The sequence below is a fragment of the Myotis nattereri genome, assembly GCF_964212035.1.
Source record: "Myotis nattereri genome assembly, chromosome: 8".
Taxonomy (NCBI): domain Eukaryota; kingdom Metazoa; phylum Chordata; class Mammalia; order Chiroptera; family Vespertilionidae; genus Myotis; species Myotis nattereri.
Genome location: NC_138083.1, coordinates 63,621,806 through 63,633,804, shown reverse-complemented (window position 1 = coordinate 63,633,804; position 11,999 = coordinate 63,621,806). Strand labels below are relative to the sequence as shown.

The following is an 11,999-nucleotide window of genomic DNA, read 5'->3' as shown; positions in this document are numbered from 1 at the left end:
GAAAGTTTCATTGAAGGTGGAGAAGTGCGCGCCCGCGGGGTAGCCAGGGCTGCGCCACCAGGGCGAGGCTGCACCGCGGCGGGCGGGGGGCGCGCAGGCATCTGGGCGGCGTTGGGCTTTTATTTTATTTTTTAAAATTGAGGCCGTGGAGGAGGGAGTTGGAGCCAGATCCACTCCTTGTGAGTTCGTCTCGATTTCTGCCCACGCTCGCACAATTCTTTTCTGGTGACAGAGGGATGGTTCTGTGCGCCTGGAGGCTCCCGCCCGGGTCTCTCCAGCCCGAAACTGGGAGGCGCAGAGGCTGAGCCACCCGCCGCCCGGAATCCGCCGGCGCCGCTCGGGGAGGCCCGCGGGCAGCTCCGGGAGCCCGGGCCGAGGGTCGCGCAGCAGGCGGCGTGGGCGAGGGCCTGGCCCGGCTGCAGAGGTACTGCGGCTTCAGAGGGGATTCCTCGAAGAACACTCCCCCGCCGCCCCTGAGCAGCGCCTCGGGAGCCAGGCAACAGCCGAGCACGTCCCTCTCGCCCCCTTCCTCGCCGCGCCGCCCTCCAGGACCCTCCCAAAGTGCCTCGGCGCAGGGCTCCGGACCGGCCCACCCGCTGCAGAAGCCGCTGCCGCCGGATTGCGGAGACCACACTTCATGGGCCGGCCGAGGAGGGCCGGGCCTCTGGGGCGGGGGCTACCTAGAGCCGTTTGACGCTCGGCCAAGAGCCCGGAGCGCGCCCTCGGTGCGGACAGCGCGGCGGCCCCGCCAGGGCGATGACCGAGCGGCCTCGAGCCGCCGGCAGCAGGAGGCCCTAGGCGGGCATGGGCCTGGCATCCCCGTTCTAGAGACCCTCGAGCCTCGCCCCTCTGCTCGGAGTCGCCCGACTGTCGCGATGGCCTCGGAAGTGGTGTGCGGGCTCATCTTCAGGCTGCTGCTCCCCATCTGCCTGGCAGTAGGTGAGTGCGGTCCACTCGCCCAGGTTACTTGGGAGGGTGCAGGGGGCGCCTAGGGACGGGGGAGGGGGCGGGCTTCCGGGCAATCCTCAGTTAAGGGTTCTAGTGTTCTGGGACTCTCTTCGGGAAGCCCGCGCCGCGGTCTCGGGGCCAGCGGTGGCAGACACGCACCGTCGGCCGGGCCCCTCTCCCTTCCCGCGCCGGGGCGCACTGTCGGGCTCTCCTCAAGTCCAGCTGCGGAGTCCGGGGACCGCTAGGCGTGTGCTGGAGACGGTTGGATTTAGGCACCTGTGGAATTTCTTTCGTGGAGTGCTCACTGGTACACAAGGATGCAGACCTGGCTGGAAAGCGGTGGGGTGGCAGACCCCTTCCCAGCCAGCGCGGGACCTTACTGGCGTGCCCTGCTTCCCGTCCCCAGATGCGCAGATACTCCCGGTGCAGCCAGAAGGCACTGAGGCCATCTCTCCCCACATCCCACACAGAACTGTGGCGGGAGAGGTTCAGGAAAACAGTGCCCCGAAGTTGCTTACTTTCTTTTACTTCCACAAAAGCCCCTACAACAGACGTGTTGGAGGCTAACACCACAGACGACCAAGACCCTGTCCCTCCCAACAGACGCCGGCCCTTCCAGGTTTTTAAAGGGATCGAAAGCCGATTGCCTCTCCCTGGGACTGGCGAGGGTTAAGGGAGCTCAGTCAAGGATTTCACTCTTTCTATAGGGCTGGGAGCGTGTTGCAAGCAACTGGGCATCAGGTCTAGAGACACTGGCGGCGTGCTGGGAGTGAGAGAGATTCTGCATTTCTCCTCTCGTAGACGGTGGTGCCTGTTAGTTTGGAGCCCGGAAGAATGACTGACAGCTCCTTACTTTCCCTTTCCCCTGTAGACTTAGGAAACCGAACCATTTACAAAGAGACACGGTCTTCGCAGAAAAGGCCACCTTTTTACATTTGCCAGAGGTTGAGGACTCACCATCACACCTGTGTTGTTTCATTTGCTCAAGTAATCAGTCTAAAGAGGAGTTCTGTGGTGTGTTGTGAGGGTCAGTCCCAGCTACCGGGAGGATTTTGTCATCGGCATTAACACTGAGCAAGCGAAGCGTTTCGGGGAAGCCAGGGCAGGACACCCGCGGAAAGTCCTGGAAGGCGCTCAGATTGGAAGCCGTCTGCGGCGGCGTGGCTCGTGCTCGCACAGCAGGGGGGGGGGGCAGTGCGCACAGGCAGGCTTTGGCCTCTCCTGTGCCCTTTGCGCGTCCAGGGAGGACCATTCTGCCTGCATCTTTGCCCTTAATAATCATGCATGTGGGCGAGGAGGGCAGCTTCCAGGAAGCTGAAGTGGACCCTAGGCCAGCTGGTTTAGGTTTGAAGACGAAGGGCTTTGGAAAGCCATTGGGGAAAACAGAGCCGGGCTACTCCTGGTTCATTACACACAGGCCGTGCACGCCATGGTCTGAGGGCCGTCTGCATATCTGAAGCGCCTGGCCCGTTTACTGTATGCCGAATGGAAGCTAGTGCTCCAGTCAACAAGGGCTTCTCTTCCCACAGCCCCTTGCTCCGCCTCCCCCTCTCCTCCCCCTCCCCCTTCCTCTGCCCCTCCCCTCGCGGCCGGGTGGCAGCACTTGGTGACTGCCAGCAGAAGTAGGCTGGTGGTTGTCTGCAGCCACCTCGGTCCGCTCATCGAGTTGAGTGAAAGAACAAAAGGATTTGCCCACTGATGGCCGGAGACCTTGCCCTGAGCTTTGGCTCTTGCAGTTCGCCTGCTCTGGATGCTCCGCAGCCGCGGTGTGGGGGCCTGGTCATTCCAGTGGTGGTCTACACCACAAAGCCCTTCTGTAGGACTGGGGAGCTCTGCCCTCCGAGGGCCCGGGGAGTGCGGCGCTCCCCGATGAGGCGCCCGGAGGCGCGAGGCTTGCGCAGGCGGCTCCAGAGCGGCCCAGAGGGAAGCTCCTAGGGGCGCTGGGAAGATCAGGCACCACTGTCCCGCGAATGGGGTCCCCACTCCGTCCGGCCCCTTTCCTCCGCCCCTCCTGGCTTCCTCCTGGGAACCCGTGGGCCCTGCGCAATATTCACACCTTTAGGCTGGGGCCCAAGAGTAGGCTTGCTCCGAGCCCGCACGTGCGCTCCGTGGTCCGGACCTTCCGGGCATCTGCTTCCAGGGACTCAAAGATGACAGACCGCGCCCGCCTGTCATCCTGCTGGGGCTTCAGGGACAGTTGGGAAAGGGCCCGGCCAGGACGATCCTTGGCCGCCTTCTCTCTCCAGCTCGTTTATGTGGATTCTCTGGCGTTTTCTGGGCTAAGCTGAGAGGCTAACCTGCTTGTGCCTGTGCCTGTGTATGTGTGTATGCGCGCGCACGCGCGTGCCTTTGATGGTATTCTCTGCAGTCTCCAAGGGTCCCAGCGGTTCTCAACCTGTGGGTCGTGATCCCTTTGGGGGTCGAACGACCCTTTCACAGGGATCGCCTAAGACCATTGGAAAACACATGAATAATTACATGTTGTTTTTGTGATTAATCACTATGCTTTAATTATGTTCAATTTGTGACAATGAAAATACATCCTGCATGTCAGATGTTTACATTACGATTCATAACAGTAGCACAATTACAGTTATGAAGTAGCCACGAAAATAATGTTATGGTTGGGGGTCACCACAACATGAGGAACTGTATTAAAGGGTCGCGGCATTAGGAAGGTTGAGAACCGCTGGTTCTAGCTAGAAAGAGCCTGTTGCTCTCCCGTGCTTCCCTTCCCCGCCCCGCCCTGCCTAGTGAAAAGGTGAAAGGCGCCTGGAACTTCGCTCCCTGACTGTAAGGGAGGAGAGCTCCTGGGAAGAACAGAGGACTTATCCCTTCGCCCATCCCCTCACTTGCTGGTTGCTGCTTGGCAAAGACAACCCACTTACAATACAATGATCAATGGTGCCTTCTAATCCCTGTACTTGAAGGGACAAAAGGGGGCTGGGCAGCCGTGGCCTGATTTGAGCATTCATTTCTAGAGGAAGTGGATGTTTTCAAGGTTATTGGAGGGTTTTCAGGTCTGCCTACTCCCTAGGTGCTCCTAAATCAAATATTCAGGTTTTCCTAATATCCTGGACATGGAGAGTGCAGTGATCTGTTTGCCATTAGAATTGATTTTTATATTTTAACCATCTATTTTTGTATCTGGGCAAGGCAGCCTTCAAAGCCAACACTTTGAAGAAGCTTATGTATTTCACTTTAAGCCCATTTGTCTAACATCATTGTTGAAAAAATTCTGCAGAGGTTCTCCAGCCTTTGCACCCAATGATGGATGTTAAAAATTAACTGCTATTGTGTTTAATCCGATGCTCAATATTTCCTTTCTTTTTGCCGGTAAAATAAATTTACAGAAATGTGATAAGTGGCGGAGGGCCTCTATGATGCAGGTGTTTTGTGGCTCTTGAGTGTTAAAAGCCCGAGAAAGCAATAATATAACATAACATGTTATTTGCCACTCAAAATGAACACCCAGTGACAGATTTTCCCAGGCCAATAGAAACTAGAAATTTTAAAGATCTCCTAAAGTATCTCTGACTACTTGGGTAGCCATTCTGACTTTTTTCTTCAAATAATACATTTAAAAAAATATCCAGACAAAACATTTCATACTCTCATGCAGTCTTGAATAATTGTTATGGTAGCTGGTCATTGTTGAGCACTTTAGAAATATGTTTACGTTTATTTTCTTTTAACGTGATCCCACTGTCCCACCCATTTTAAAGTGTATGATCTCAGCCTATTCCTGGGAATGGATTGGCGTATTATTATTCACATGCTCCTGATCCAGTCGTTCCATCTTGCCTAGTGATGCTTGGCGTTCCCTTAATGTCTTGCCTAGAAGAGATGACAACCATTTGTAAGGATGTCTGCTTGAACAGGATCGATTGGTCCAGGAGGGGCCAAGCCATGGTAGCTTCAGCATCAATGCCTTCCCCCAAATGAAGGGACCAGAGTTGGCAGAAAACAAAGCACAACAGGGGACTGTGTAGCACACAGAAAGAATCAGCCAGCTAACTGGTACTCTGAAAAAAGTCACACTTGGATAGTAGTGGAAATCCAGGAAGAATCTCTAAAATTCCCTTTAGAGGTAGTTGGATTAGAATCTGAGCAAAAATATGGAGTCATTTAAAAAATATGTATAGGTGTGGCTATGTAAACATCATTTTCTCTCTATTGTTGAATATATTGTCCTCTATGAAACATTTGTCATTTTGAAATCACATTTACAACCCCCCGCCCCCCCTCTCACCCCCCAAGAATTCACAGGGAGCCTGCTCAGAGTTTAGTTTTCCCAACCTCTGGGAGGCTCTCGGGTAGGAGCTGTCACTGACTGAAGGCTGCGCTCACAGCATTTAAAGTCACTTTCTTTTCTGTCACACCCCCTTGGCCTGATGCAGGTAGATCATATTTATCACTTTCAGGAAACTGAAAAGTGAGAAGAATTAGAAATCTGTAGTCTAAGTTTAAAATAAAATATTTTATAAACAGAGATGGGCTCCGTCACTTTGTCACCTGGGCAATGGATGTTGGAGCTGTGTGTCCACCCTGTCATGGGTATGTTGATTACAACAAAGAGAGAGAGAGAGAGAGAGAGAGAGAGAGAGAGAGAGAGAGAGAGAGAGAGAGATCTTGCTCATAGTCAGAGGTAAGTAGGATGCTTTAAATTTTACATTTGGGGGAGGGCTCTTGCAGAATATATAGTTTTTGTTTACTTTGTTTTATCAGATAAGATGGTAATGTTTTCTGATTAAAACTGCTATTTTGGAATTCTCATTTGTTTGCTGTATTGGTAGGTACAAATATGCATTACACTAGGGCAGCGGTTCTCAACCTGTGGGTCGCGACCCCTTTGGCGGTCGAACGACCCTTTCACAGGGGTCACCTAAGACCATCCTGCATTTCAGATATTTACATTACGATTCATAACAGTAGCAACATTACAGTTATGAAGTAGCAACAAAAGTAATTTTATGGTTGGGTCACAACATGAGGAGTTCTATTTAAAGGGCCAGAAGGTTGAGAACCACTGCTGACTAGGGTATTATAGGTGGGCGTATTTAAATTTGTTTTGTATACGAATTTTACCTTATGACTTGGCAATCTAAGAGACCTCTATTCACATCCAGGCTCTGCCCTTTACTGTGTGAGCATAGAGTTGTTTTGTTGTTTCTCTTTTCTTTCAGTAAAATGGAGATATTAACACCTTCTTTAGGTGGTTGTGAAATAGTGTGGATCACACACCTTATATAATGCCTGACATTCTGCAAGTGCTCAAAACCGCAGGTATTATTATTGCATTTATGAAGATGAGTAGAAGAGCAGGGATGCTTGAGGAATGTGTTAGTGGAAGTTAACGGACCAATAGGCAGTAACATGAATCATAAGGAGACTGATACTTAAGTACCTGGGATGTATATGAAAGCAATTTAATACCTTTCTAGAGCCAAATGATGCTACTGAAAATTGGGGTGTGTGTGGCAGGAGGATTATTATTATTGTTTAGTAGTTTTACTCATTATTTTATGTATCTGCAGTTGCATTATAATTAAATGATATGTACTCCCTAGAACTATACTGCCAGTGTTCACTTCTGTCTTTATGACACTGTACCATAATTTCCATAGTTTTTACTTAATAAGATTTTATTTATTTAATTATTTATATGGTGTCCCAAAAAATGTATACACACACTTTGAGTAATTATAATGGTGGTGTTTATTCAAAGGCATTTCATTTTCAAAATTGAGCTATCAGCTGTTAAAGTGTGTATACATTTTTTTGGGACACCCTGTATTTTCACATGACATTTTCCTTTTAGATTCTATGCTACTAATGGTTAATTGTATATGAGTTACATAGTCATAAAGATATAGCACTACATTTTTCCATAAATTTTCAGAACTTAGAATTGTGTAAGCGCACCTATATGTTTAAGAGCAATTGAGTAAGAACAATATGATGACACAGTCTGTATAATGTAAAACATTACATTTTGTAGATTTAAACAGTTGCTTTGTGGACTAGGAACCAAGTAAACAAAATAAAGCATATCTCACATTGAATTGAGGCTAAACATAAACTGTGCTGGGAAATATTTGGCTGAGAGAGAGAAGCCTATATGAGGCCTATCACAGTCACCCTCCACTTGGCCTTTCAGACCCATCAGGACATGGCGGGATCCAGAAGGATGAGGAGACTTGAAGTAGCATATTAAATATCTATAGAAAGAGTCATCATACGTACAGCTTTTTAACTAGCTCATGATTTTGAACTGTCCAATAATTAGCCAATGGGCCTAATATATGTAGCTAAATTATTTTTTAAAATTTAAGAGTGATAACATACAATTTTGAATTATTTAAAATTTTGGGTATACTTTTAAAGTATATATAATAGCAATTTAAAAAATGTTTTTCCAGGCCCCTGCAGAATTTACAATTTTTTTTTCTTTTTTTAAAATATATTTTATTGATTTTTTACAGAGAGGAAGGGAGAGAGATAGAGAGTTAGAAACATCGATGAGAGAGAAACATCGATCAGCTGCCTCCTGCACATCTCCCACTGGGGATGTGCCCGCAACCCAGGTACATGCCCTTGACCGGAATCGAACCCAGGACCCTTCAGTCCGCAGGCCAACGCTCCATCCACTGAGCCAAACCGGCTTTGGCTGGAATTTACAATTTTTGTTTGCCTTATTTTATCATATAGAATGGTGATGTTTTCTGATGAATAACCTGATATTTGTGAATTCTTTTTTTTTTTTTTTTGCTGTATTGGTAGGTACAAATGTGCATTAAAGTAGATTATTATCGGTAAGCATATTTAAACTTTTTTTGTATACAAATTGCAAGTTTTAAATATATTTAAAAAAATGGATTTGCTGTATCTGTGTGGTTAGTTCTGGTTTTCTGTTGCAATTTCTCCAGACATCTGGGTGGTAAATGTTTGCTAACTCTTTAACTGCTCTCTTAGGAAGTTTTTTAAAATTCTATTACACAAACTAAGATAATTCTCCCTTCCATTTTTTTTCCAACTCTGAGCTCTCCACTCCTCTCCCTCTCCTTTTTAGATTTGATCTGTAGACACCAAGCATCGTGTGGTCCACCTGCAGGCTTCTCTGGTGTGCACCTTGCAAGCTTCCCCTCTGCCCTTAACCTGCCCATTTACAACAGACACTGTTGGTGTCCCTGTGCCTTGGGTGCAGGTGCTGTCCAAATCAAGTGCCTCATTCATAGACAATCCTCTAGGTTTGTCTTTGCTTTTTCATCTTGGTCCACAGCAGTATTTCCTTGGGTTCACATCCTGTGTGTCCTGCAGTGTTGGAAAACCTCAAGCTTACTTCTTGGCTTCTTCACATCCTCCCTGTGTGCCGGGCCAGAAGTGCCTTCCACAGCTCAAAGGCCTCCAGAACCTATTCTGCAGTTAAGAGGACTTGGGGCTTTTCTCAGTGTCAATTCCATCCCAGCCTTTGCTCAGTCAAGGCAGGAATTATTGCCACCCGCCCAGCAAGTCTGTATTCTTGTCCTGGTAGCAAGTAAATTCTTTTCCCCAGTTGATGGATGGCCCTTTCAGCCAGTTCTAAGCAAAGATAATCCTGTTTTTTCACAAGTTCTCTTTTCAGTATAAATTTCTTAGGGTAATGTGGCTTAGATAAAATAAATTGTATATCTCTCACATGATAGTTAAGCTGTAGGTGAATCGAAGCTGGATGCTAACTGTGCTCTAGGAGGTTTCCCAGGAAGGCCATCACTGCTCAGCTATCTTGCAGCTGTTGCATGTGGTTCATCCCAGTGGTTCAAGGTTGCCTGTTCCCATGTCTGCATCAAGCTGAAGGATGGAGGAAGCAAACCCAGATGGTACAGTCTTTCCTCACCTTCTAGGGACACAACCTGGAAGTTGCATGAATCACTTCTGTTCATATCCCGTTAGCCTGCATTTAATAATATTATTCACCCACCTAATTGCAAAGGAAGCTGAGAAAGGTCATCTATATTTTGGCTGGTAGTGTGCTCCGCAAAAAACAAGGCAAGTGATAAAGTGTTGTAGTGGTAAAGAAAGAAAGAATAGATATTAGCAATATGGGTTTGTGCCTCTTGTAGATGATGGTAACTTAAGGTGCCTTGTGGACACTGCTGATTTTTCTACCTGACCACCCCCACTTTACTTCTACACCTATAACTAGACTCAGCTACCAGCAGATTCCTAAAAGTGACATACAGGGTGAGATTAATGAGGAGGTATACTGCACTCCAAAAGAACTGCATGAATTTCCCAATTTATACAGTCAGACATCTGGGAATATGAGTGGAAATGGGTGCTAAGGGTGTGGGATAATGGTGGGAGGAACCTAAAATTGGATCAGAACAAATTTATTGATGTAGGATCACTAAGCAGAGATTCTGGATTCACTGTTATAATTTGAGGGGTTAGAAAGGGCTCCAACAGCTTGGTTGTTTGGCTGAAATGATGCTAAATGAAGTTAAAATGCAAGACCTTCCTTGGTATACCCTTGAGGAAAGGGTCGAAAGGCTTAGGAAGAGTGGAATGGTAGAGTGGGTGTATCATGTAACATCCTGCTCACCCACCTTGGGAAGGCCCAGAGAACACCGCCTTCACCACGACTGTGAGAGATAAATGTGAAGGGGGAGCCCGGCATCCTGGCTCTGTGCTTGCTCTTCTCTGTAGGTCAGAAATTACAGTGGAAACTGCTGCCACTAAACTGGAATCCCGTAAGTGCAATGAGGATATTTGGATCTCGGGTGTCAGGGGCCACCAGGTGGCCCACCTAATGCCAAAGGCAAGGTGCTCGCGGTTGCCATAATGGACAATGGAATCAAAGCAGTAATCAGTATAGTCTTACTTCAAAAGACCTATGGCATTTAGCTTATTGGTCATGTGTTCTTAGAAGTGAAATAGATAGACAATCCACTAAATTCTGACTTGATCTGTATAAGTAGAGAGTTCTAGGCCAAGTGAACAAAAGTCTGATTTGACTCACCAACACAAAGGGTCATTGCCCCTCAACCAGTTACAGGACTTGAGCCAGTTTACAGACCCAGAAACATTGAAATAAGGACTTTTGAAGAACAGAGTTGTTGCTTAGAACTCTGTAGATGTCTACAAGGGCCATCTCTCAACTAGAGAAAAGAATCTGCTTGCTATCAGCACAGAATACAGACATCATAGGCTGATTGCCAAGCATGGTACTGAAGATGGGAATGGCGACAATGGTTTGCCTGATATGACTGAGCTAAGGCTGGAATGAAATTGACACAGAGAAAAGACCCAAGTACTCTTACGTACAGAAGAGCAGACAAGATCCCCTCAGGAAGGACCCCACTAAGCTGCCAATTACACTTTTATTCCACTTTCCCCATCCCATTTCTTAGAGTAACATGTCTCCTTATTTAAGATGTAAATATTGCCTGGCCACATTGCTCAGTGGTTGAGCATCGACCTATGAACCAGGAGGTCATGGTTCAATTCCCGGTCAGGGCACATGCCTTGGTTGCAGGCTTGATCCCCAGTTGGGGGTGTGCAGGAGGCAGCTGATCAATGATTCTCTGTCATTATTGATGTTTCTATCTCTCTCTCCCTCTTTCTTTCTGAAATCAATAAAAATATATTAAAAAAATAAAATTAAATATTTGTGGGAAAAGGACAATTGTTATCTATATGTTAGTGTAAGTTAACTCCCATAGCTTATTTTCCTCCTATTACCTAGTTGAGATAAAATGGGCATTTTAACTGAATGGAGAAAGAGAGTTGTTAAATGGTGGGTGTAGGGTAGGTATGGTCTAGATGTCATGGGTATTTTTAGGGAGTCATAATATCCTTGGGCATTTAGGGGTTTATCGAGAAGAGTTCTAATACCCAAAGTAGCACATCTTTTTTGGGGCTAGCTCTATACACAGGAAACAGGACATAAAACTTCTTTCTCATCCTCCTTCCTGTGTTTGTATCAACATGGTTTCTGACATCCAAGGGAAATGCACTGTTTTGATTAAGAGCCCCAGCTCTAAAGCCTGAATGTTTAGACACAGATCTTGCCCTGTCATACCAGCCGTGTGTTTCGTCTCTCTGCTCTTTAGTCATTTCAGTTAAATGAGTTGGTAACAGCAGCACCTCTTTCAGAGGATCGGTGCAAGGTGCAGGGCCTGACCCGTGGTAAATACTCCATGCATCTTAGTTCCAATTATTAGTTCTAGACTGAGATTGTAGGCATTAGTATTAGTCAAAGGCTAGTCGGAGGACTTGCTCCTCAAGAGTGACATAGTTTCCATGGGCAGATCACTTGGAGTTCCAATCAACTTCCAAGTAAGCTTTGGAACATGATGTGATAAACCAAGGACTGCCTGGTCCCCCCAACTCCCGAGGTCAGATGTGCTGGAGGCCTCTGTGCCATTGTTCATTGTTACTTTTAAAACAATGTGACTTCGTCTCTCCTTCTTTAATTCTCCTTTCCTGGCTGAATGAATTGTTTCTTCTGTGTTCACCTGGCACTGGGTTCATATTATCACAGAGTTTTGTACTTAGTTATATAATTGCTAATCTCCCTTCCTTGTATCTGCAAATTCAAGGGTGCTGTGTAATTCTTGATATCCCTAGCACATACAGTTTGCCCTCTGGAAAAAAAAAGTCACATTATTGCTGACGTAGTTTGGTCTATGATGGTTGCGTCTGTACTGAACATGTGCAGAATTTTTTCTTGTTATTATTTCATAAATAATAACAACTATTTCCATAGAATTTAAATTGTATTAGGTATTATAAGTAATCTAGAGATGATTAAAAGTATGCAGGAGCATGTGTGTAGGTTATTTACAAATACCGTGCCATGTTGGATAAAGGACTTTAGTATCCTCCGATTTTGGTGTGTGTATCCTGGAACCAATCCCCCTTGGATACCAAGAAACAATTATTAAGCCGAAACTGGTTTGGCTCAGTGGATAGAGCGTCGGCCTGCGGACTGAAAGGTCCCAGGTTCGATTCCGATCAAGGGCATGTACCTGGGTTGCGGGCACATCCCCGGTGGGGGATGTGCAGGA

General features: G+C 47.0%; 1 protein-coding gene across 1 annotated transcript in view; it reads left to right on the top strand.

Annotated features, from left to right (window-relative positions):
- Nucleotides 1-233: 233 nt before the first annotated feature.
- The window catches only part of PIEZO2 (piezo type mechanosensitive ion channel component 2), a 336,118-nt gene continuing 324,352 nt past the window's right edge, over nucleotides 234-11,999 (top strand). Inside the window, exon 1 of the mRNA XM_081097137.1 lies at nucleotides 234-939. Coding sequence (XP_080953263.1) covers nucleotides 876-939 — 64 coding nt within the window. The 5' untranslated portion in view covers nucleotides 234-875. The remainder of the gene's footprint in view (nucleotides 940-11,999) is intronic.